General features: G+C 44.7%; 1 protein-coding gene across 2 annotated transcripts in view; it reads right to left on the reverse strand.

Moving 5' to 3' along the window:
• The window catches only part of LOC143808235 (lysosomal amino acid transporter 1 homolog), a 52,411-nt gene that overhangs the window by 13,801 nt on the left and 16,077 nt on the right, over positions 1-22,533 (reverse strand). Inside the window, exons 2-5 of one of the 2 annotated variants that reach the window (XM_077290686.1) lie at positions 19,868-19,997; positions 19,013-19,100; positions 15,160-15,213; positions 3,679-3,797 (exon numbers count right to left, since the gene is read on the reverse strand). In XM_077290686.1, coding sequence (XP_077146801.1) covers positions 3,679-3,797; positions 15,160-15,213; positions 19,013-19,100; positions 19,868-19,997 — 391 coding nt within the window. The remainder of the gene's footprint in view (positions 1-3,678; positions 3,798-15,159; positions 15,214-19,012; positions 19,101-19,867; positions 19,998-22,533) is intronic. The other variant, XM_077290688.1, reaches the window with a different exon arrangement.

A 22,533-nucleotide genomic window follows, 5' to 3' on the forward strand; every position in this document is an offset into this window, starting at 1 on the left:
CCACAGATTTAACCCCGATGGCCGGCGCTCATTCATTCAGCAATTCAGTTACATACAGGTGATCTGATCAGCCTGTATGTAGCAAAGCTGATGAGGTTAAGACAGCAACTAGTCTCCCATGGAGACTACTGAAGCATGACAAAAGTATAAAAAAAGAAAAGAAAAAGTATCTTAAAGTTAAAATCACCCCCCTTCTGCCTTAACAAAAAAAATTAAACATACACATATTTGGTATCGCCGCGTTCAGAATCGCCTAATCAATAATAGAGAGAAATAGAGAGATATAGAGATAGATATAGAGATATAGAGATAGATATAGAGATAGATATAGAGATAGATATAGAGATAGATATAGAGATAGATATAGAGATAGATATAGAGATATATAGATATATATATATATATATATATATATATATATATATATATATATATATAGAGAGAGAGAGAGATATAGAGAGATATAGAGAGATATAGATAGATAGATAGATAGATAGATAGTTAACTCGATCACTAAAATATGTAATGAGAAATAAAAAAAAGCGCCAGAATTCCGTTTTTTTTTTTTTTTTGGTAGCCGCAACACTGCATTAAAATGCAATAGCAGGCGATCAAGAGATCGTATCTGCACCAAAATGGCATCATTAAAAACATCAGCTCGGCAAGCAAAAAAATAAGCCCTCACGAAACAAGATCACAAAAAATGGAGCCGCTACGAGTATTGGAAAATGGTGCAAACTTTTTTTTTTAAGCTTTGTAATTTTTCTTTTCACCTTGGATAGAAAGAAAAAAAAAAAAAGGAAACTTAGACATGTTTGGTGCCTATGAACTCAATGACCCGGAGAATCATAATGGCATGGTCAGTTTTTGCATTTAGTGAACATGGTAAAAAAGCAAAACAAAAGACAAAATTTTGGAATTGCACTTTTTTGTAATTTCTCCATTGCACAGAGTTATTTTTCCCGTTTTCCAGTACACGATATTTTAAAGCCAATGGTCGTTCAAAGGTACAACTCATCCCGCAAAGAAAAAGAGAAAAAAAAAAAAAAAGCCTTCACATGTTAATTTTGACCAAATTAAAAAAAAAAAAAAAAGATGGCTCTAGGAAGAAGAGGAGCAAAAAATTACAATGCAAAACCCAAAATACCTGTGGTCGTTAATGTATGTTTTGCAATATATTGGAGATTTCAATTGAGAAATGTAAAAAAATAAATAAAATAAAATTAAAAAAAATAAAAAATTATCTTGCATGATCTACATATAAAAGCAAGCAACCATGAGAATTAGATGGCATCAACATTTTGGGTGACCTTTCAACTAGTATGGTTAACATGGGAAAACTCCATATTGCCACCTGAATCGGCACAACTGATCTCGGCAGGACATGTTCTGATGTTACTATGTCTGCATTATAAGACAATAAGTGACGCATCCCATAGGGTCTAACACATTGTCATGACAAATCCTAAATCTGTTTTTCAGGCAGCGCTGCATCATAACACCTGAAAAGAGCACGAAAGAACCATGCAAAGAAATGAACATATGAACTGCATTGTAAATACAATTTACTCTTCATATAATCAGACCCTTGAGTTTCATTTAACTTCTTCAGGTTTCCAAAGCCATCTAGTGGTTATAAGAGTTGGAACCCAATTTTTAAAAATTTGCTCGATTATGATCGGTGACGAATATTGGTTTTTTCAATAGTCGCTGAACATTATTGGAGTCAATGGGAGGAGAAATGAACGAACATGTTTGGAGCAGATCAAACAAATTCCGCGCAAATAGGTAACCAATATGGCAAACTCAGATTCGGCCACCGATTCCGAACATATTCGCTCAACTCTGCTTTATAAGAAGTGTCTTCCTGCTGCAAGTCTCGGCAGCTACGCCGTGTGTAAAATCCATCATGCGCACATACCGCTAATGCATGAAACAACCCGAAACTATGCACCAATACGGAGAACACAGTTTATCCAGACTGCAGTATCCGTGCAAGACGAAATGCCGTAGTAATCTAATATATAATTGCCTAGAATACTACTTCCTGCAATTTGTGCCAACTTCCGTGGCTTTGTCCGGAGCTAATGTCCGGAGCTAATGTCCGGAGCTAATGTCCGGAGCTAAGTGACGTCACCAGTGTCCTACACCCAGGCAGAGCACAGGGGCCCCAGGCAGCATATGGGGCCCCAGGCAGAGCACAGGGGCCCCAGGCAGCATATGGGGCCCCAGGCAGAGCACAGTGGTCCCAGGCAGAGCACAGGGGCCCCAGGCAGCCTATGGGGCCCCAGGCAGAGCACAGTGGCCCCAGGCAGCATATGGGGCCCCAGGCAGAGCACAGGGGCCCCAGGCAGCATATGGGGCCCCAGGCAGAGCACAGGGGCCCCAGGCAGAGCACAGGGGCCCCAGGCAGAGCACAGGGGCCCCAGGCAGCATATGGGGCCCCAGGCAGAGCACAGGGGCCCCAGGCAGAGCACAGGGGCCCCAGGCAGAGCACAGGGGCCCCAGGCAGCATATGGGGCCCCAGGCAGCATATGGGGCCCCAGGCAGAGCACAGGGGCCCCAGGCAGCATATGGGGCCCCAGGCAGAGCACAGGGGCCCCAGGCAGCATATGGGGCCCCAGACAGAGCACAGGGGCCCCAGGCAGAACATGGGGCCCCAGACAGAGCACAGTGGCCCCAGGCAGAGCACAGGGGCCCCAGGCAGCATATGGGGCCCCACGCAGAGCACAGGGGCCCCAGGCAGAGCACACACCAAATCGGAGGCCGAGGGGCCCCGCCAACCAAATCGGAGGCCGAGGGGCCCCGCCCACCAAATCGGAGGCCGAGGGTCTCTGCCCACCACAGCGGAGGCCGAGGGTCTCTGCCCACCACAGCGGAGGCCGAGAGTCCCCGCCCACCACAGCGGAGGCCGAGGGTCCCCGCCCACCACAGCGGAGGCCGAGGGTCCCCGCCCACCAAGTCGGAGGCCGAGGGTCCCCGCCCACCAAGTCGGAGGCCGAGGGTCCCCGCCCACCAAATCGGAGGCCGAGGGTCCCCGCCCACCAAATCGGAGGCCGAGGGTCCCCGCCCACCAAATCGGAGGCCGAGGGTCCCCGCCCACCAAATCGGAGGCCGAGGAGCCCCGCCCACCAAAGCGGAGGCAGAGGGACCCCGCCCACCAAATCGGAGGCCGTGGGGCCCCGCCAACCAAATCGGAGGCCGAGGGTCCCCGCCCACCAAATTATTCTTACATTTGAATAAATAAAGTATATATGGATTCTAGACTCCCGATTCTTTAGAATCGGGCTGCCATCTAGTGGATAATATTAGGCTGTAGATTAATTTGTGCAAAGTAAAATGTTTGTGGTGATTGTAAATTACACTTGAATAGGATATGCCAGCTCTAAATAAAAATGAGCCTTCACAGTTCTTCCATATTAGTACTACTGATCAGCCGCTGTGCAGTGATCTGCAGCCGGCCCCATTTACTTCAATGGAGGTGTGTAACATTTCCCTGCACCGCGGGCACATGGCAGTGCCGCTATGAAGGAAAAGCACAGGGGGCATCCATGCATTCATTGTTGTATATGTTCAACATAAAACAAATTACCTGTTTTCTATTTAAATAATTAAAAAAAAAAAACAAAAAAAAACAAAAAAAAACTGTGCAGCATTTTCTCGGGTTAGATAATTTACCTGCTCAAAATCGGCAATTCTCTCCATGTTCCTCAGAAGCAGCTGGCTAGGGAGGATAACAGACAGTGTGATGCAGAAGACCACCCATCCTGTACAAAAACCTTTCAGGCTTACACTTCCTATAAAAAAAGAATATATGAAATATGTATTAATAAAGACATCTTAAAGGTGAACTATAACAGGCACAAGTTTACTTCTGTAAACATGTACTGAAGATCAGGTCACTGCTAATGTGTTGAGGGCTCTCGTTGCATGGACGTGTGCCTGGATCCACAAACTTAAATCATACAAAAAGATCAGCAATATTGAGATGATCCCATAAGAAGCAACTTTCACTACATCATACAAAATACAGAAGCCCATGCACTGACCCACGTTTATCAGAAGGCCATGCCTTACTCAAGTTTCTCTCCCCCTATGTAGCCTTGTCTGCCAAGTCCAGACGGCCGCATTGGAAGTCAGGCCACTGCATCTGTAGCTTGGGGACGTGTCGAGCTTGGTGTGTTCGCTGCGGACAGGTGCTGGAGCTGCCTTTACATTGTCCACTTTATAAACTAGGATAATGCATGCAAAGTAGGGCATGCTGAACATTTTTTACATGCAAACTGGGTGTAAAAATTGGCCATATGCACGCTAGGTCCATGGGATCTCCGTGGTGTTCAGAACACATGGAAAGATTATACACTTGTCAGAATGAGCCCTTAGGCTATGTGCACATGTTGTGGAATGGGGTGCAGAATTTTCTGCACAAAATCCGCATCTCCTGGCAGAATCCGCAGGTGCAGATTTGCCGCGGATTTTATGCAGATTTTGTGCGGAATTGGTGCAGATTTTCTGTGGTTTTTACCACTTCGGATTTCTATAATGGAGGGGTGCAGAAACGCTGCAGATCCGCACAAAAGTAGTGACATGCACTTTTAAATCTGCAGCGTTTCCGCGCGGATTTTTCTGCACCATGTTTTTTTTTCACATTGATTTACATTGTACTGTAAATCACAGGGCGGATCTGCAGCGTTTCTGCGCAGAAGGATCCGCACTAAATCATCGTGTGCACATAGCCTTATAGTGAGCAATGGCTGATCAAACGATCCTCGTCTGCTTAAACCTGGCTATCAAATTTGTGGGAGCAAATACAGAAAACACGCACCTGCAAAAAAAAAAATACACGTTAGGCCACATTTACACGTTCAGTACATGCAAGCCAAAACCAGGAGTGGGTGAAAAATACAGAAGTGGTGCCGTCCCATTGGAGCACACATCCAAACCCCTCCACAAAACAGGGTTCGGACTTCTACGCTGGTGGGCCATAGACTGTATTGGTGACAACAAAGCGAACGTGTGCTCTGATGTGCACCATTTTCGGAGGTGTACGGCGGCAGACACTCCGACATAGTAGACTGCCTAAAGAGCAGACACGAGAGCTCATGATAGCAACCTGTTTAATGATCAGAAAATCAGTATTTCATAACATTTCTGTTGGAAGCAGATATCTGAAACAAACTTCATAACCTAAGTATGAATAAATAAATACATAGACCAAAGCCATTACTTTCCCCCCTCAAAAAAAAGAAAAAAAAAATCATATATGTATTTTTTTTTGGAACGCAGCGGCATGAGGCTATGCAATTAATTTTGGAGTGGTGGTCTACATACAGATTTTGCAGCACTGTCTCTACTCTCACAATGACAACAATTCTTCAAGAACGGTAATCTTGAGGAGGAGTGTTGGAATCAGACATCCCTGAAGCCTTCCATGTGCCAAACCAGAAGTATTACGCCAGTCCCTGACTGGAGTTTAACCTCTGGCGTAAGGTAGAACACAGCTCCTCATGAATACGATGAGCTGTGGCGTCATGCCACCATCCAGCCACAGGTCCGCCAATATTGGTGACAAAACGCCGAGCTTCTCAAAAATGCTGCGACTGTCAAAGCAATTTACGCCAAAATTCTGATTATTGCTTTAACCCCAATGGTGGTTTGCACGTTAATGACCGGGCCAATTTTTACAATTCTGACCACTGTCCCTTTATGAGGTTATAACTCGAACGCTTCAACTGATCCTGATTATTCTGACTGTTTTCTCGTGACATATTGTACTTCATGATAGTAAAATTTCTTTGATATTACCTGCGTTTATTTGTGAAAAAAAAACGGAAATTTGGAGAAAATTTCGCAAATTTCCAACTTTGAGTTTTTATGCCCTTAAATCACAGAGTTATGTCACACAAAATACTTAACCCCTTTCTGACTTCGAACGGGATAGTACGTCCGAGGTCAGAAGCCCCGCTTTGATGCGGGCTCCGGCGGTGAGCCCGCATCAAAGCAGGGACATGTCAGCTGTTTTGAACAGCTGACATGTGCCCGTAATAGGCGCGGGCAGAATCGCGATCTGCCCGCGCCTATTAACTAGTTAACTGCCGCTGTCAAACGCAGACAGCGGCATTTAACTACCGCTTCCGGCCGGGCGGAAATGATCGCATCGCCGACCCTGTCACATGATCGGAGGTCGGCGAGGCTTCAGCAGTGTAACCATAGAGGTCCGTGAGACCTCTATGGTTACTGATTCCCGGCAGCTGTGAGCGCCACCCTAAGGTCGGCGCTCACAGCACACCTGCATTTCTGCTACATAGCAGCGAACATCAGATCGCTGCTATGCAGCAGAGCCGATCGCGTTGTGCCTGCTTCTAGCCTCCTATGGAGGCTACTGAAGCATGGCAAAAGAAAAAAAAAAGTTAAAAAAAAAAGTGAAAAAAATTAAAAAAAAATATAAAAGTTTAAATCACCCCCCTTTCGCCCCAATCAAAATAAATAAAAAAAAATCAAACCTACACATATTTAGTATTGCCGCGTTCAGAATCGCCTGATCCATCAATAAAAAAAAGCATTAACCTGATCGCTAAATGGCGTAGCGAGAAAAAAATTCGAAACGCCAGAATTACGTTTTTTTTTATCGCCGTGACATTGCATTAAAATGCAATAACGGGCGATCAAAAGAACGTATCAGCACCAAAATGTTATCATTAAAAACGCCAGCTCGGCACGCAAAAAATAAGCCCTCATACGACCCCTGATCACGAAAAATGAGACGCTACGAGTATCGGAAAATGGCGCAATTTTTTATTTTATTTTTTTTTATAGCAAATTTTGGAAATTTTTTTCACCACTTAGAAAAAAAATAACCTAGTCATGTTAGGTGTCTATGAGCTCGTACTGACCTGGAGAATCATAATGGTAGGTCAGTTTTAGCATTTAGTGAAGCTAGCAAAAAAGCCAAACAAAAAACAAGTGTGGGATTGCACTTATTTTGCAATTTCACTGCACTTGGAATTTTTTTTCCGCTTTCTAGTACACGACATGGTAAAACCAATGATGTCGTTCCAAAGTACAACTCGTCTGGCAAAAAATAAGCCCTCACATGGCCAAATTGATGGAAAAATAAAGTTACAGCTCTGGGAAAGAGGGGAGCGAAAAACGAACACGGAAAAACGGAAAATCCCAAGGTCATGAAGGGGTTAATAAGTAACATTTCCCACATGTCTACCTTACATCAGCACAATTTTGGAACCAACATTTTTTTGTGTTAGGGAGTTATAAGGGTTAAAAAAGTTGACCAGCAATTTCTCATTTTTACAAAAATTTTTTATTTTTTTAATTTTTTTTTAGGGACCACATAATATTTGAAGTCACTTTGAGGGGTGTATATGATAGAAAATACCCAAGTGTGACACCATTCTAAAAACTGCACCCCTCAAGGTGCTTAAAACCACATTCAAGAAGTTTATTAACCCCTCAGGTGTTTTACAGGAATGTTTGGAATGTTTAACAAAAAAATTAACAGCTAACTTTTTTTCACAAAAAAAGTTGTTGTGCAATTTGTCCTGAGTACGCCGATACCCCATATGTGGGGGTAAACCACTGTTTGGGTGCATGGCAGAGCTTGGAAGGGAAGGAGTGCCATTTGACTTTTCAATGCAAAATTGACTGGAATTGAGATGGGACGCCATGTCGCGTTTGGAGAGCCCATGATGTGCCTAAAAATTGAAACCCCCCCACAAGTGACACCATTTTGGAAAGTAGACCCCCTAAGGAACTTATCTAGATGTGTGGTGAGCACCTTGACCCACCAAGTGTTTCACAGAAGTTTATAATGTAGAGCCGTAAAAATAAAAAAAATAATTTTTTCACAAAAATTATCTTTTTTGCCCCCAGGGGAGCCCCCTTCCCTGCGCGATGCTTCCCTGTGCCGCCGGAACGCTGCGATCATCTTTGATCGCAGTGTGCTGGGGGTTAATGTGCCAGGACCGGTCCGTGACCGCTCCTGGCACATAGTGCCGGATGTCAGCTGCGATAGTCAGCTGATTTGACACCCGGCCCCGCTCCCCCACGTGAGCGCGGCTGATCGGTGATGACGTACTATCCGGTCAGTGGTCATACGGGCCCATACCACCTCGACGGGATAGTACGTCAGATGCCAGAAAGGGGTTAATGACCACCAGTACGTCTATTGAACTCACCCAAGATGTAAGAGAATAGAATCCCCATGCAGGTGACAATCGGCTGTACACTATAGCTGACAACTTGCTGCATCAGCCACGATCAGTGTTGGCACCGACCATATCTGTTAAACCCCTTAGATGCTGCTGTCAATGACCATATCAAATAAATTGTTAAAAAGTTTTGGGGCTTCCCCTTTATCCCCTTTGGCACCCTGAGATCATGATTGTGTGGCCCTGATGTTTGCCATGGCAATTCACAACCTTAGGGTCTCCTGGCTACAGTGGCCTGTTCAAAAGTTAGCAACATTTAGGTGGTAAAAATCAACTTTCTCATTCCTGTTATGCCACTTTGCATTAATTCCTGAAAAGCACCTGAAGGGTTAATAAGCTACCTGAGTAGTTTTCATTATCTCAAGGGGTGCGGTTTTTAAAAGTTATCACTTTTTTTTTTTTTTTTTTGGGGGGGGTGGGGGTGTCATATCTCCCCCCCCCCCCAAGTCACTTCAAACCCCAAACCCGGATAGGTCCCTTAAAAAAAGGTTTTTTTTTGTAAATTTCCATAAAAATAAAAGTTACTGCTACATTTATAAACCTCCTAAAACTTATGATGTCGTTCAAAAGTACAACTTGTCCCGCGAAAGATAAGCTCTCACATGGCCATATTGACGGAAAAATAAAAAAAAGTTATGGCTCTGGGAAGGAGGGGAGCGAAAACGAAAAAAACGAAAAAATCTGGGGTCATGAAGGGGTTAATTATGCACATTTCCTTTTACTAACCAGCAATAGTATAAACAGAATTGTTTAAGGCTATGTGCACACGTAAGAAAAGAGGTGCAGAATTTTCTGCACAAAATCTGCATCTCCTGGCAGAATCCGCAGCTGCGTTTTTATGCGTTTTTTGTGCAGATTTTATTTCTATAATGGAGGGGTACAGAAACGCTGCAGAACTGCACAAAAGAAGCGACATGCACTTTGAAATCCGCAGCGTTTCTGCGCAGATTTTTCTGCACCATGTGCACAGCTTTTTTTTTTTTTCACATTGATTTACATTGTACTGTAAATCACAGTGCAGATCTGCAGCGTTTCTGCAGCAGAAAACTCTGCTGTAGATCTGCACCAATTCTGCACTAAATCTGCATCGTGTGCACATACCCTAAGGCTATGTGCACACGTAGGAAATGTGCACAATTTTCTGCACTAAGGCTATGTGCACACTTTGCGGATTTATCGCGTTTTTTTGTGCGGTTTCCACTGCGGTTTTAGATACCTGTGGGTTTTTAACATGGAGCAGGTGCCAAACCGCTGCGGATTCCGCACAAAGAATTGACATGCTGCTGAATGAAAACTGCTGCGTTTCCGCATGGTTTTTTCCGCAGCATGTGCACTGCGTTTTTTGTTTTCCATAGGTTAACATAGTACTGTACACCACATGGAAAACTGCTGCGGATCCGCAGCATCCAAAAACGCTGCGGATCCGCAGCAAAAACCGCAAAGTGTGCACATAGCCTAAGGGTTACAGAAATGAGGGAAGATTGGGAACTGGCCTCTTCAGCAGCAGAATACAATCTATTACAATATTAGGAATGGAAATCTCTGTGCTGTGCTGCTGGGTGGACTACAAGTTCCAGACAGTAAGCGAGGGCTGCTGAGCAGAGAGGGGGCTGTCATTAAGTGCCAGACTGCAGATAAGGCCATAGTTAAACACAAGAGCATAGTTGTGTTTTCCTTACTAGCTTCAATAGTTTTTTTTGCTTTTATCGGTACGGTTATCCCCACTGAATATGTGCTCCATGACTCCAGGTCCTTGGTTCTCTGCTGTTATTATATGCACCACTGAAGTCTTACACTGATCTCACAAGACACTACTTTTCTGTTCGGATACAGCCCAATATACCCTGACTAGGGTTAGGTCCCTTTTCTAGGTACTTTTTTGTTGTTTGTTTTTCTCGTTTAGTAGTCATAGATGTCTGTTTTCCAATTAAGTCTGTACCCTTGTCTCACAATCTTTAGAGCGCCTTAGGGTGCCTCTTGTAACATCACATGTTATCATTCCATTGCATCTCATGACTTGTCACAGTTGTGTAGTTTTATTTACTGAAAAGTTTAAATAAAGATTTTAAAAAAAAAGTGCTCCATGGACCGAGCCACCAGGTGTGCATCTTGTGAGATGTAAGCATGCCTTGAGCAACCGTTTGTGGGTGAACGTGTCTGCACTCGATGCAAGCGAGTTACGGGTTTCATAGCCCAGATAATGGCTCTAAATGTGCAGCGGGCAACACAGGAGCACTGCAAACCTGGAGCTCACTGGGGCCAGCAATGAGGAGGGTGGATGTGGGAAAGATCAGGAAAGAAGCAGCTGGGTAAATGTTACAGGAAGGGGGGAAAGTGCTAGGGAGCCGTGTCCTGATCTGGCACAACCTAGTAAATATGCCGAGGACTGGAATCACTACAGGACACCGCTCCTAGCAACCAGGAATACGAGTACTGTAGGAAGGAGGGAGATAGGACAAGACAGATGTTGGTGGTAGGGGACTCTAGAATTAGGCGCACAAAGGGTCATTTTTGAGGGCATTATAAGAGATGACCTGCAGAAATATATTGCAGATAATATAACTGACAACCAGCATGGATTCATGAAGAATAAGTCATGCCTAACTATCAAGTTTTGTTTCTATGAGGAGGTGAGTGCAAATCTGGATATTGGTAATGCGGCTGATGTGATTTATCTGGACTTCGCAAAGGCACTTGATACTGTACCACATAACAGCCTTATACTGAAGCTCCAGAAACAAGGAAACTATATGCAGATGGGTAAGGAATTGGCTAAATGACAGGAGACAAAGTTGTCAAATGGTGCGTTCTCTAAATGGGATATAGTCAGCAGTAGAGACCGCAGGGATCTGTGCTAGGACCAATTTTTTTTAACCTCTTTATTAATGACCTTGTGGATGGGATTGAGAGTAAAGTGTCAGTCTTTGCTGACACCAAACTATGAAGGATATTAAAATCTGACCTTGACATTACAATATTGCAAAAGGATCTAAATAAGATGACTGAATGGACAAACACTTGGCAAATGAAATTTAATGTAGATAAATGTAAAGTAATGCACCTGGGACAGAGTAATCCTATTGCTGCATATACATTAAATGGGACCATACAGAACAAAGACTTTCTCGTTACAAGTAAGCTAAGCAGCAGTACTCAGGCCATGTGCACACGTTCAGGATTTTTCACGTTTTTTTGCTATAAAAACGCGAAAAAAACGCATACATATGCCTCCCATTATTTTCAGTGTATTCCGCATTTTTTGTGCAAATGTAGCCTTTTTTTCCGCAAAAAAATCGCATCGCGGAAAAAAAAGCAACATGTTCATTAAAATGCGGAATTGCAGGGGATTCCGCACACCTAGGAGTGCATTGATCTGCTTACTTTCCGCACGGGGATGTGCACACCATGCGGGAAGTAAGCAGATTATGTGCGGTTGGTACCCAGGGTGGAGGAGACTCTCCTCCACGGACTGGGCACCATATAATTGGTCAAAAAATAAGAATTAAAATAAAAAATAGTCCTATACTCACCTTCGATGTCTTCCCGCCTCTCCACTGCACGCTGTCGCTTCGGTTCCTGTAGCTGGTGTGCGGTGAAGGACCTGCCGATGACGTCGCCGTCTTGTGATTGGTCGAGACCGGTCATGTGACTGCTCACGTAACCGCGACGTCATGGAAGGTCCTGCGCGCACACACCATCTATACGGAACGGACGCCGGTGAGGAGATCAGCTGTCTGCAGGTGAGTATAAGCATTTTTTTTTTTTTTTTTTATTATTTTTAAACATTCTTTTACTATAGATGCTGCAAAAGCTGCATCTATAATAAAAAGTTGGTCACACTTGTCAAACGCTGTTTGACAAGTGTGACCAACCTGTCAGTCAGTTTTCCAAGCGATGCTACAGATCGCTTGGAAAACTTTAGCATTCTGCAAGCTAATTACGCTTGCAGAATGCTAAAAAAAAACGCGAAAAAAAAAACGGAAAAACGCAAAAAAAAAAAAAGAAATGCGGATTTCTTGCAGAAAACTTCCGGTTTTCTTCAGGAAATTTCTGCAAGAAATCCGGACGTGTGCACATACCCTAAATGTCAAGCAGCAGCTGCAAAAGCAAACACGATTGTATAAAAACAGAGATAACTCTTAAGGCCCTGTCTCACATAGCGAGATCGCTGCTGAGTCACAAGTTTTGTGATGCAACAGCGACCTCAGTAGCGATCTCGCTATGTGTGACACGTACCAGCGATCAGGCCCCTGCTGTGAGATCGCTGGTCGTGTCGGAATGGCCTGGACCTTTTTTTGGTCGTTGAGGTCCCGCTGACATCGCTGAATCGGTGTGTGTGACACCGATCCAGCGATGTCTTCACTGGTAACCAGGGTAAACATCGGGTTACTAAGCGCAGGGCCGCGCTTAGTAACCCGATGTTTACCCTGGTTACCAGCGTAAATGTAAAAAAAACCAAACACTACATACTCACCATCTGATGTCCGTCAGGTCCCTTGCCGTCCGCTTCCTGCTCTGACTGAGATCCGGCCGTACAGTGAGAGCAGAGCACAGCAGTGACGTCACCGCTGCGCTCTGCTCTCACTGTACGGCGGCTCAGTCAGAGCAGGAAGCGGACGGCAAGGGACCTGACGGACATCAGATGGTGAGTATGTAGTGTTTTTTTTTTTTTACATTTACGCTGGTAACCAGGGTAAACATCAGGTTACTAAGCGCGGCCCTGCGCTTAGTAACCCGATGTTTACCCTGGTTACCCGGGTGCTGCAGGGGGACTTCGGCATCGTTGAAGACAGTTTCAACGATGCCGAAGTCGTTCCCCTGATCGTTGGTCGCTGGAGAGAGCTGTCTGTGTGACAGCTCCCCAGCGACCACACAGCGACTTACCAACGATCACGGCCAGGTCGTATCGCTGGTCGTGATCGTTGGTAAATCGCTATGTGTGACGGGGCCTTTAGTCCCGGCCTGAGGTATCACCCCACTCCTGCCTCCTCCAGCAGCAATCCCGAGTCCCCGCTTCACCACAGCCACCACCCCCGGTAAGAAATAAGATGCATGATTGTAGGAGGCACCACCATTTTATTTAAAAAAATAAGTAAAAAAAAACAACAAAAAAAAACAAACTGAAAATTCAGAGATCCCGACGTATTATTACCCCTTTAAAAATCACTGGTGAGTCCACATCTAGAATATGGGATCCAGTTTTTTGCTCCACATTTTAAAAAGGATATTCAAAAGTTAAGGCCCCGTCTCACTAAGCGATTTATCAACGATCACGACCAGCGATATGACCTGGCCGTGATCGTTGGTAAGTCGCTGTGTGGTCGCTGGGGAGCTGTCACACAGACCGCTCTCCCCAGCGACCAACGATCAGGGGAACGACTTCGGCATCGTTGAAACTGTCTTCAACGATGCCGAAGTCCCCCTGCAGCACCCGGGTAACCAGGGTAAACATCGGGTTACTAAGCGCAGGGCCGCGCTTAGTAACCCGATGTTTACCCTGGTTACCAAAAAAAACAAACACTACATACTCGCCTTTCGGTGTCCAGGTCCCTTGCCGTCTGCTTCCTGCTCTGACTGAGCCGCCGTACACTGAGAGCAGAGCGCAGCGGTGACGTCACTGCTGTGCTCTCACTTCTCACTGTACGGCGGCACTCAGTCAGAGCAGGAAGCAGACGGCAAGGGACCTGACGGACATCAGATGGTGAGTATGTACTGTTTGTTTTTTTTTACATTTACGCTGGTAACCAGGGTAAACATCGGGTTACTAAGCGCGGCCCTGCGCTTAGTAACCCGATGTTTACCCTGGTTACCAGTGAAGACATCGCTGGATCGGTGTCACACACACCGATTCAGCAATGTCAGCGGGGCCTCAACGACCAAAAAAAGGTCCAGGCCATTCCGACACGACCAGCGAACTCGCAGCAGGGGCCTGATCGCTGGTACGTGTCACACATAGCGAGATCGCTATGGAGGTCGCTGTTGCGTCACAAAACTTGTGACTCAGCAGCGATCTCGCTAGCGATCTCGCTATGTGAGACGGGGCCTTTAGAATCAGTTCAACTACGTGCAACTAGTTCATTACAAGGGATGAAAGGCCTCATGTGGAGAGGTTGGAAAAGTTGGGCTTGTTTAGCTTAGAAAAAAAAAAAATACACCTCAGAGGGGGATCTCATTTACATGTATAAATATATGTGTGGTTTAGTACAGAAGACTGGAACATGACTTATTCCGTCCAAAGACCTTACTGAGGACAGGGGGCACCGAACACGGGTGGAAGAAAAGCGATTCTGACAGCTAAACAGGAAAAAGTTCTCTACAGTTAGAGCAGGCAGACACTGGAATGCCGACCACAGGAGGTAGTAATGGCAGACACTATAAACACTTTTTTTGTTTTAAAAGGGCTGAACGATTACTTTGATCCACAACATTGCGGGTTATAGTTAAATTTGTGACAAAATGCACAATTGGTGGAGAAAGGTTGAGCTTGATGGACCTAGGTCTTTTTTCAACCTAAGTAACTATGCAACTATGTAGTCGCATTGTGTCTATGGGGAATATGCCCTCCCTCTACATACAGATGGTTATGATGAGTCACATTTGTCTACTGCAAGGAATACAGATGTACATACAAAGTGACAGGACTGTATAGTAAATGTCAGTCCTGAGAATTACAAAATCTGTTGGAATTTTTATGGCAGTCAAACTAATTAAGGCGTTTTTTTAATGCGCTTTTAATGCAAATTTTCTGCTGCATTTTACAGTACCAGCAAAGTCTATGGGATTTCAGAAAGATCATGCACACTTTTTTGTCATCAAGATTTTGTGCTTTGCGTTTTTTTTTTTTTTTTGCACAATGGAGAATGGTCACTTTCAGCATTTTTCACCCATTGAAATGAACAGGTGGAAAAAATAAAAAAGGGACGTAGTTACTTACCGGAACATGATTTCTTATAGCCCAAGACTTCACAACTGAGAGCGGGGATCCACCCTGCAAGGACAGGAAACCTACAGATAAAAAGGGTGGTACCTCTCCAGCATCAGTTTACAGAGCACAAGAGGACCTCCAGGTTAATAACAGTATTCAACATTACTATGAGCTTAACAGAAACACCATTTGACTACATATAAATAAAGAAAAATAACGATAAGGGTGCACACCCACACATCAAGGAAGGGAATGTATGGGTGCCGTCATGGCCTCTGAGAAAGCCCGTTACCAGAAAGTAACTACATCTTTCTCATTCGCCCAGGATGGCACCACGGAAAGAATTGCAGAGAATGTATCATTAGGGAAGGACCACCACTTCCAGAACCCTTTTTCCAAAAGTAAGGTCTGAAGAAGAGGTTAGATCCAGCCGATAGTGATTGAAGAATGTAGAGGGTGAGAGACCATGTAGCGGCTCTGTATATCAGCTTTATTGGAGGCGCCGGCTGCCACTGCCCTCGTCGAATGAACTTTTTCTCCAGGGCTGCCAGCCCACTTGAGAAGTATGACAGGATGATGGCATCCCTTATCCATCTCACCAATGTGCCCGTAGAAGCTTTTTGCCCCTTTCGAGGTCCCTGAAAGCACACAAAGATCTATCCTTCCTACACTCATGTGTGGCTGCTAGGTATTGGATTAGGCACCTTCTGACATCTAGTGTATGTAATACTCTCTTCTCTGTTCTTTGGATTGGGACAAAAAGAAGAGATGGAGATCTCCTAACATCTATGAAAATGCGACACCACTTTTTGTAGGTAGGCTGGGTCGGTCTTAAGCATAACTCTGTCCTCCAAGATTTCTGTGAAGATAGGGGCCAGCCGATAATGCCTGGATGTCGTTGACCCTATGAACTGACGTGAGCTACTAAAAGTGAGGTCTTAAGGTACAGGATTCTCAGCGAAGCCTATGCCAGAGGTTCGGAAGGAGGTTTGGTCAGAGCTGTAAGGACCAAATTTAAATCCCAAGGAGGAGTATTCTGAGGGGATGGGTCTAGACCTGGCCGATGCCTTCATGTATCTGGATATCCATAGATTTCTAGCCAAGTCATAATTGTATAGGGCCCCTAATGCTGCGACTTGAACAATAATAATAATAATAATAATAATAATAATAATAATAATAATAAATAATAATAAATCATCTTTATTTTTATATAGCGCTAACATATTCTGCAGCTCTTTACAGTTTTGCACACATCATCACTGTCCCTGATAGGTAATTTAGATTGTGAGCCCCATCAGTATGTCTTTGGAATGTGGGAGGAAACCCAGGCAAACATGGGGAGAACATACAAACTCCTTACAGATGTTGTCCAAGGTGGGATTAGAACCCAGGACTCCAGTGCTGCAATGCTATCCACTGAGCCACCGTGCTGCCCTTTAAAGTACTTGTAGCTAGGCCCTGTTCCAACCCCTTCTTCAGGAACTCTAAGATGGCCGTTAGAGGAACCCCTCCTAGCTTGGAACCTGAAAGGAACTTTCGCCATGTTTTCCCATAAAGTTTGGTGGTTACAGGTTTCCTACTTTGTAGTAACGTGGAGATTAAATTTGGGAAAAATCTCTTATTACCCAGCAGAGCCCTCAAATTCCAGGCTGTCATGCATAAGTTTGGTACCTGAGGATGAAGAACCGGTCCCTGGTAAAGAATGTTTGCAAGCTCTAGAAGTCACCTGGGGTCGGAGATGGACATCATCCTCAGCCAAGAAAACCATGTCCTCTTTGGCCAGAAGGGGGCCATAAAGATCACTTTTGCACTGTCTGACCGAATGTTACTCAGAATTGCCAGAATCAGGGCAATCGGAGGAAAAGCATATGCTAGATGGTGGTCCCATGGAATCATGAAGGTATCTATCCCTATGGGGTTCCCTTTGGGGGTCTATTGAGCAGAATGTGACTACCTTTCTGTTCTGACTGTTGGCGAATAGATCTATGAAAGGACGTCCCCACTTTCCAGTGATCAAACACTGACTTATTCAGTTCCCAATATCCCTGTCTTATCTGGGTCTGACTCAGGAAGTTCACTCTGATTTTCTGTCACTCTTATGTGGAGTGCAGATAGAGACCCAAATTTGCCCTCGACTAACTGAAAAATAGACCTTGTCACTTCCATGAGAGGGCAGGACTGGGTTCCTCCCTGGTGATTTAAGTATGCTACCACTAACCGGTTGTCTGAGAATACTCCTAATTAACTTGTAGGATCGCTACTTTCATCAGGTGACGCTATATAGAGTTCAAGTCCTCTCTCTCTGAAGTGGCAATTGCACAATAATTCTAAAAAAGGGTGAACTTTACTGCCAATAGTTCCTTCATGTTTCAGGATGCTGATCTTAGGTCCTCTATCCACACTCCTTAGCTATCTGGTCATTCAGGCGAGCCCCCCAACCTCTGGGGTTTGCATCTGTGGTCTGAACCTGAGAGATTGAAGTCACCCACGGAATGCCCCGGGTTAAAGTTGTTTATCCTCATCCACCATTGTAAAGAAAGTACCATTTCTGACGACAAGGTTAACTGCCCTTCAAAATGCCCTTTTAGAGTTTTCGGCTGATAACATTTCCTATTTCAAATCGCTGGTGTAGAGCCCATTGAACTGCAAGGATACAGGCAGGCAAGGAACCTAGGATGGACATCCATGACTTTCTTGTTGGTTCTTGCAATGCTGGGGAAGTTGCCCATCAAAAAATTGTCTAGGAATGAAGCATAGTCTTGACTTTGGAGATCTCCTGGCCAACATTTAAGTCAAAGGGCTAGCAGAGCTGCATTAGAGAAGGATGCTGATCTAACTGCCAGCTTGACCGAGTCCGCCGATGCATCAGCCAAGAAAGCAGCAGCTCCATTCATTACTGGGATGGAGTCTAGTATATTGTCCCTAAAGGTTCTCTCTCAGCTGTGATTCCAGCTGGTCTAGCCAGACCATTAGTTACCTGGCCGTACAAGTGACAGCTGCTGCAGGTCTTAGTTCCGCTTTGCGGTCTCCCATGAACTTTTCAGAAAGGCATTTGCTTTTTTGTCTATGGGATCCTTCAATAACCCCATGTCCGCAAAGGAAAGGGAAAACCTTTTGGAAGCCTTAGCAATTGCCACGTCTAATTTTGGGGCCTTCTCCCAAAGAGAACATGCCAGGTCATCGAATGGATATTTCCTCTTTGGGGATAAAAGGCCCTTTTTCTCTGGTTTCTTCAACTGTTAATTAGGGATTGGATTTTCTCATTAATGGTAACTGACTGCTTTGAGGAGGCACTGTTTCCTCTAAGGGGAAACAGCTACAACTGCGCCAGCCTAGGCAGGGAATCCCCGCTGCATGGATCGGTCTGGCCGGGCCTGGCATCCCACAACGATCTCTTCCTTTGCAGGTGCGTCAACTGTAGGTTCCCAGTTAAGGACAGGAAATCAACTGATACGGGAGAGGTACCGCCTTTTTATCTGTAGGTTTACTGTCCTTGAAGGACCGATCCCCTCTCTCCGTAGTGCAGTCATGGTGGAAGGAGAAAAATGCACCAAAAACACAGGCATCTGGTTCTGCATCTTTTTTTTGTCTAAACCGGATTCTATAGAATAGGACTTTTTCTTCCCCAACACTAAACTATCAGCATGCAAAAAAAGAAATCTAGAATGCCAAAACCACAAGCAAGAACCTGTTCAGAGGTTATTTATTAAATATCCTTATTTTAGTAGAATATATACTGCCAAAATAACAAATATACAAGAAACACATACTGTAGTCATTTCTTCTTCAGGTTGCAATACTCTGAGAATTGCTGTTCCGTGAGACACATACCTCACAATGAATACAAATGTATAATTACCTTTTAGCCTCTTGTTTTTCAATTTGTAGTAGACAAACTGAGATATCATAATTATATCCATGCTGACATAAAAAATGGCAGTGACAACCTGAAAAGAAACAAGTACAAATAAATTAGCATGGAATCTAGAGGACCAGAAACCTAAAATAATTGAGTTAATAGACAGTGGTTGCCTGTTGTGAGCAGGTGTCATTGCGGTGTCCATTTTCTACTGCACAGCAAGCATGATTGTGGTGTTAAATGGATGCGTGCAGGACTATACCACTGATATCTACGCTCTCGGAAACCTTCCCCACTGATCAGCTCTTAATACATCCTGCAGGTGGCTGAAATACAAAGAGCCAGAGCACCACAGCGCTGTACACTGCAGTTCAATTCCCACTCACTTTAAAAGAAGCTGTGCTGAGAGCAGCCACAATACGGTGTATGAATATGGGGTGTTCTGGCATCGAATATTGAGAACTTTATCCCATGACATGGTTGTGAATATCATGGTCCCGGACAAACCAAGTACAAATGCCATAGGAAATTATGTCCAGGAGTCTTGCATAACTCACTCCATTACTACACCGGTTAGGGTTCATGCAGACATCCATGGATCTTGGTGCAAATACGGAATATATTGCATGGACTGTCGCGGGCCTCTCGACCAGAGCACAACAGATATGTTTTTATGAGGCCGTCACGCCCGGGTGGGGAGATCCACGGCCAGTCAGTGCACGGTGGTCCATGGTAGGACTGAGAGCAACAGATATCTGCATGAGCCCTTAGGAAAAAGCAATTATGGACTCTAATCAGTAACCTTGGGCACAATTTTTGATGCAACGACCTTACATTGGATTCTGACTGATGTACCTGGATTGGAAGCTGTTTGGTTAAATAGGACCCGACAAAATTTGTGACGTCCCCTCCGAACCAGCAAAATAGAAATCCAAGAGAAAGTGCTTGATCCACTCTTCCGTTCTTGTGGGCAACATACAGCTGGCTGAGGGGAAAACAAAGGCACAGTGTAATAATTACTGACACTGCAACTCCAACAATGGCTGCTCTACACTCCTGAATGGCAGGCTGGTCTGGTTATGGAGTAATATTCCCAGCTCATATCGCAGCTACGGAGACAGACCACTCAAAATCCATTCGAGATCCATCTGCATGGTCTCCACATCTGGAGGCCACATCTGCTGATCACACACAAGGGGTAACAGACAGCCACGCTCTTCTTGGTGACCGCCATCTCCCAAATGCATACTTGCAGTAAAGCCAACCTGATTCACTCAGTGTTTTATTGAGAGAAAACAAATGAGACGCTAGTCAGCTGCAAATATGCAATTCACACCTGGCAGCCGCATGAGCCGACTAGTGGAGCTGAATCCCACCAGTGCGTATATTACACATGGTTAGCATTGGGCAAGCTGCTCTGCTTGATGATAGTATTTTAAATGTTTTTTTTTCCACAACAGGGCACACTATGTTGTATTTTATGCTACAAAACTGCTGCACACAGTAGCTAGAATAAAATCCACACTCCGAAAGTGAAGTTTCATGCAAAATTATTACAAATTGTAATGATAATAAAGACAAAAAAAAAAAATACAATAATGTACAGGATCTGCAATAAAAGGTTATAATAATTCACCTTAGCCCTCACCCTGACACCAAAGCACGAAATATTGGAGATATTACCGAGATTGGTCAAACTATGTACTGTACCAGCATGCCTCCAAATTAATCTGCACCCATCATCTCACTGCAGCATTCTTTATTATTTAAGAACCAACAGAAGTTTTCCTAAATATCAAGCAGGACTGAGATCCGGACATCCGGGTTATAGAATCCCACATTTCCTGCACATATTAAGACCCGTACACATGTTGCAGATTTGTTGCGTTTTTCAACAAAACTTGAAGGGTTTCCCGATGTTGGCAAAGTGAATGAGAATCCTGAAGTCTCATGCACACGTTGCTTACTTTTTACTTTGGTGCAGATTTAGATCTGCATTATGTCAATTTTGTAAGTGTTTTTGCAGCAAATTTCACCCATTCTAATGAGTGGAGAAAAATCTGTGCCAAAAACATACGTAAAAAAACATTTACCGTATATACTCGAGTATAAGCCGAGATTTTCAGCCGATTTTTTTAGGCTGAAAGTGCCCCTCTCGGCTTATACTCGCGTCATTGTCCCAGGGGGTCCGCGGGGCAGGGGGAGCGGCAGGTGACATCATACTTACCCTCTCCTGGCGTGGTCTCTGCAGTCCCTGCTTCTCCGATGGTCTACGGCAACCAGCAGTCACATGGCACCGCTCATGAATATGCACTCCCAAAGGCATGGAGCGCATATTCATTACTTTAATGAGCAGTACCACGTGGCCACTGAACACAGGAACAAGCTGCCGGCTCCGGAGTCTATCGGAAAAGCAGGGACTTGCAGAGACCGCACCAGGAGGGGGTGAGCCATGCAATATTCACCTGTCCTCGTTCCACCACCATGCTGTGTCTTCCGCGCCATCTGTGACGTTCAGGTCAGAGGGCGCAATGACGTGGTTAGTGCACGCCCTCTGCCTGAACAGTCACTGCAGAGACCCGGAAGACAAAGCGGTACGCAGTGCACCTGGCCCCTAGCGACAAGAGGAGAGTATGTAATTTTTTTTACCCCCTTCACGACATGCGCCGTACTAGTACTGCACATGTCATGTCTCCTCCTTTCATGTGGGCTCCGGCGCTGAGCCCACATCAAAGTCGCGACATGTCAGCTGTTTTGCGATTCCACATCCGGCTATTAACTAGTTAAATGCTGCTGTCAAACGCCGACAGCAGCATTTAACTACCGCTTCCGGCCGCGCAGCCGGAAACGCTTGCATCGCCGACCCCCGTCACATGATCGGGGGTCGGCATGACAACCTGAGGTCTGCTTGAGACCTCTATGGTTGTTGATGCCGGCTTGCTGTGAGCGCCACCCTGTGGTCGGCGCTCATAGCAAGCCTGTAATTCAGCTACATAGCAGCGATCTGATCGCTGCTATGTAGCAGAGCCGATCAGGCTATGCCGGCTTCTAGCCTGAAGCATAGCAAAAGGAAAAAAAAAAAAAAAAAAAAAAAAAAGTGGTTTTTAAAAAAAATATATAAAAAAATAAAATATAAAAGTTTAAATCACCCCCCTTTCGCCCCATTCAAAAAAAAAAAAAAAAAATCAAACACACATTTGGTATCGCCGCGTTCAGAATTGCCCAATCAATAATAAAAAGGATTAACCTGGATCGCTAAACAGCGTAGCGACAAAAAAAATTCAAAACGCCAGAATTACGTTTTTTTGGTCGCCGCAACATTGCATTTAAATGCAATAACGGGCTATCAAAGGATCGATCTGCACAAAAATGGTATCATTAAAAAAAGTCAGCTCGGCACGCAAAAAAGAAGCCCTCACCCGACCCGAGATCCCGAAAAATGGAAACGCTACGGGTATCGGAAAATGGCGCATTTTTTTTTTTTTTTTAGCAAAGTTTGGAATTTTTTTTCACCACTTAGA

Source organism: Ranitomeya variabilis, chromosome 2 (genome assembly GCF_051348905.1).
Source record: "Ranitomeya variabilis isolate aRanVar5 chromosome 2, aRanVar5.hap1, whole genome shotgun sequence".
Classification (NCBI taxonomy): Eukaryota; Metazoa; Chordata; class Amphibia; order Anura; family Dendrobatidae; genus Ranitomeya; species Ranitomeya variabilis.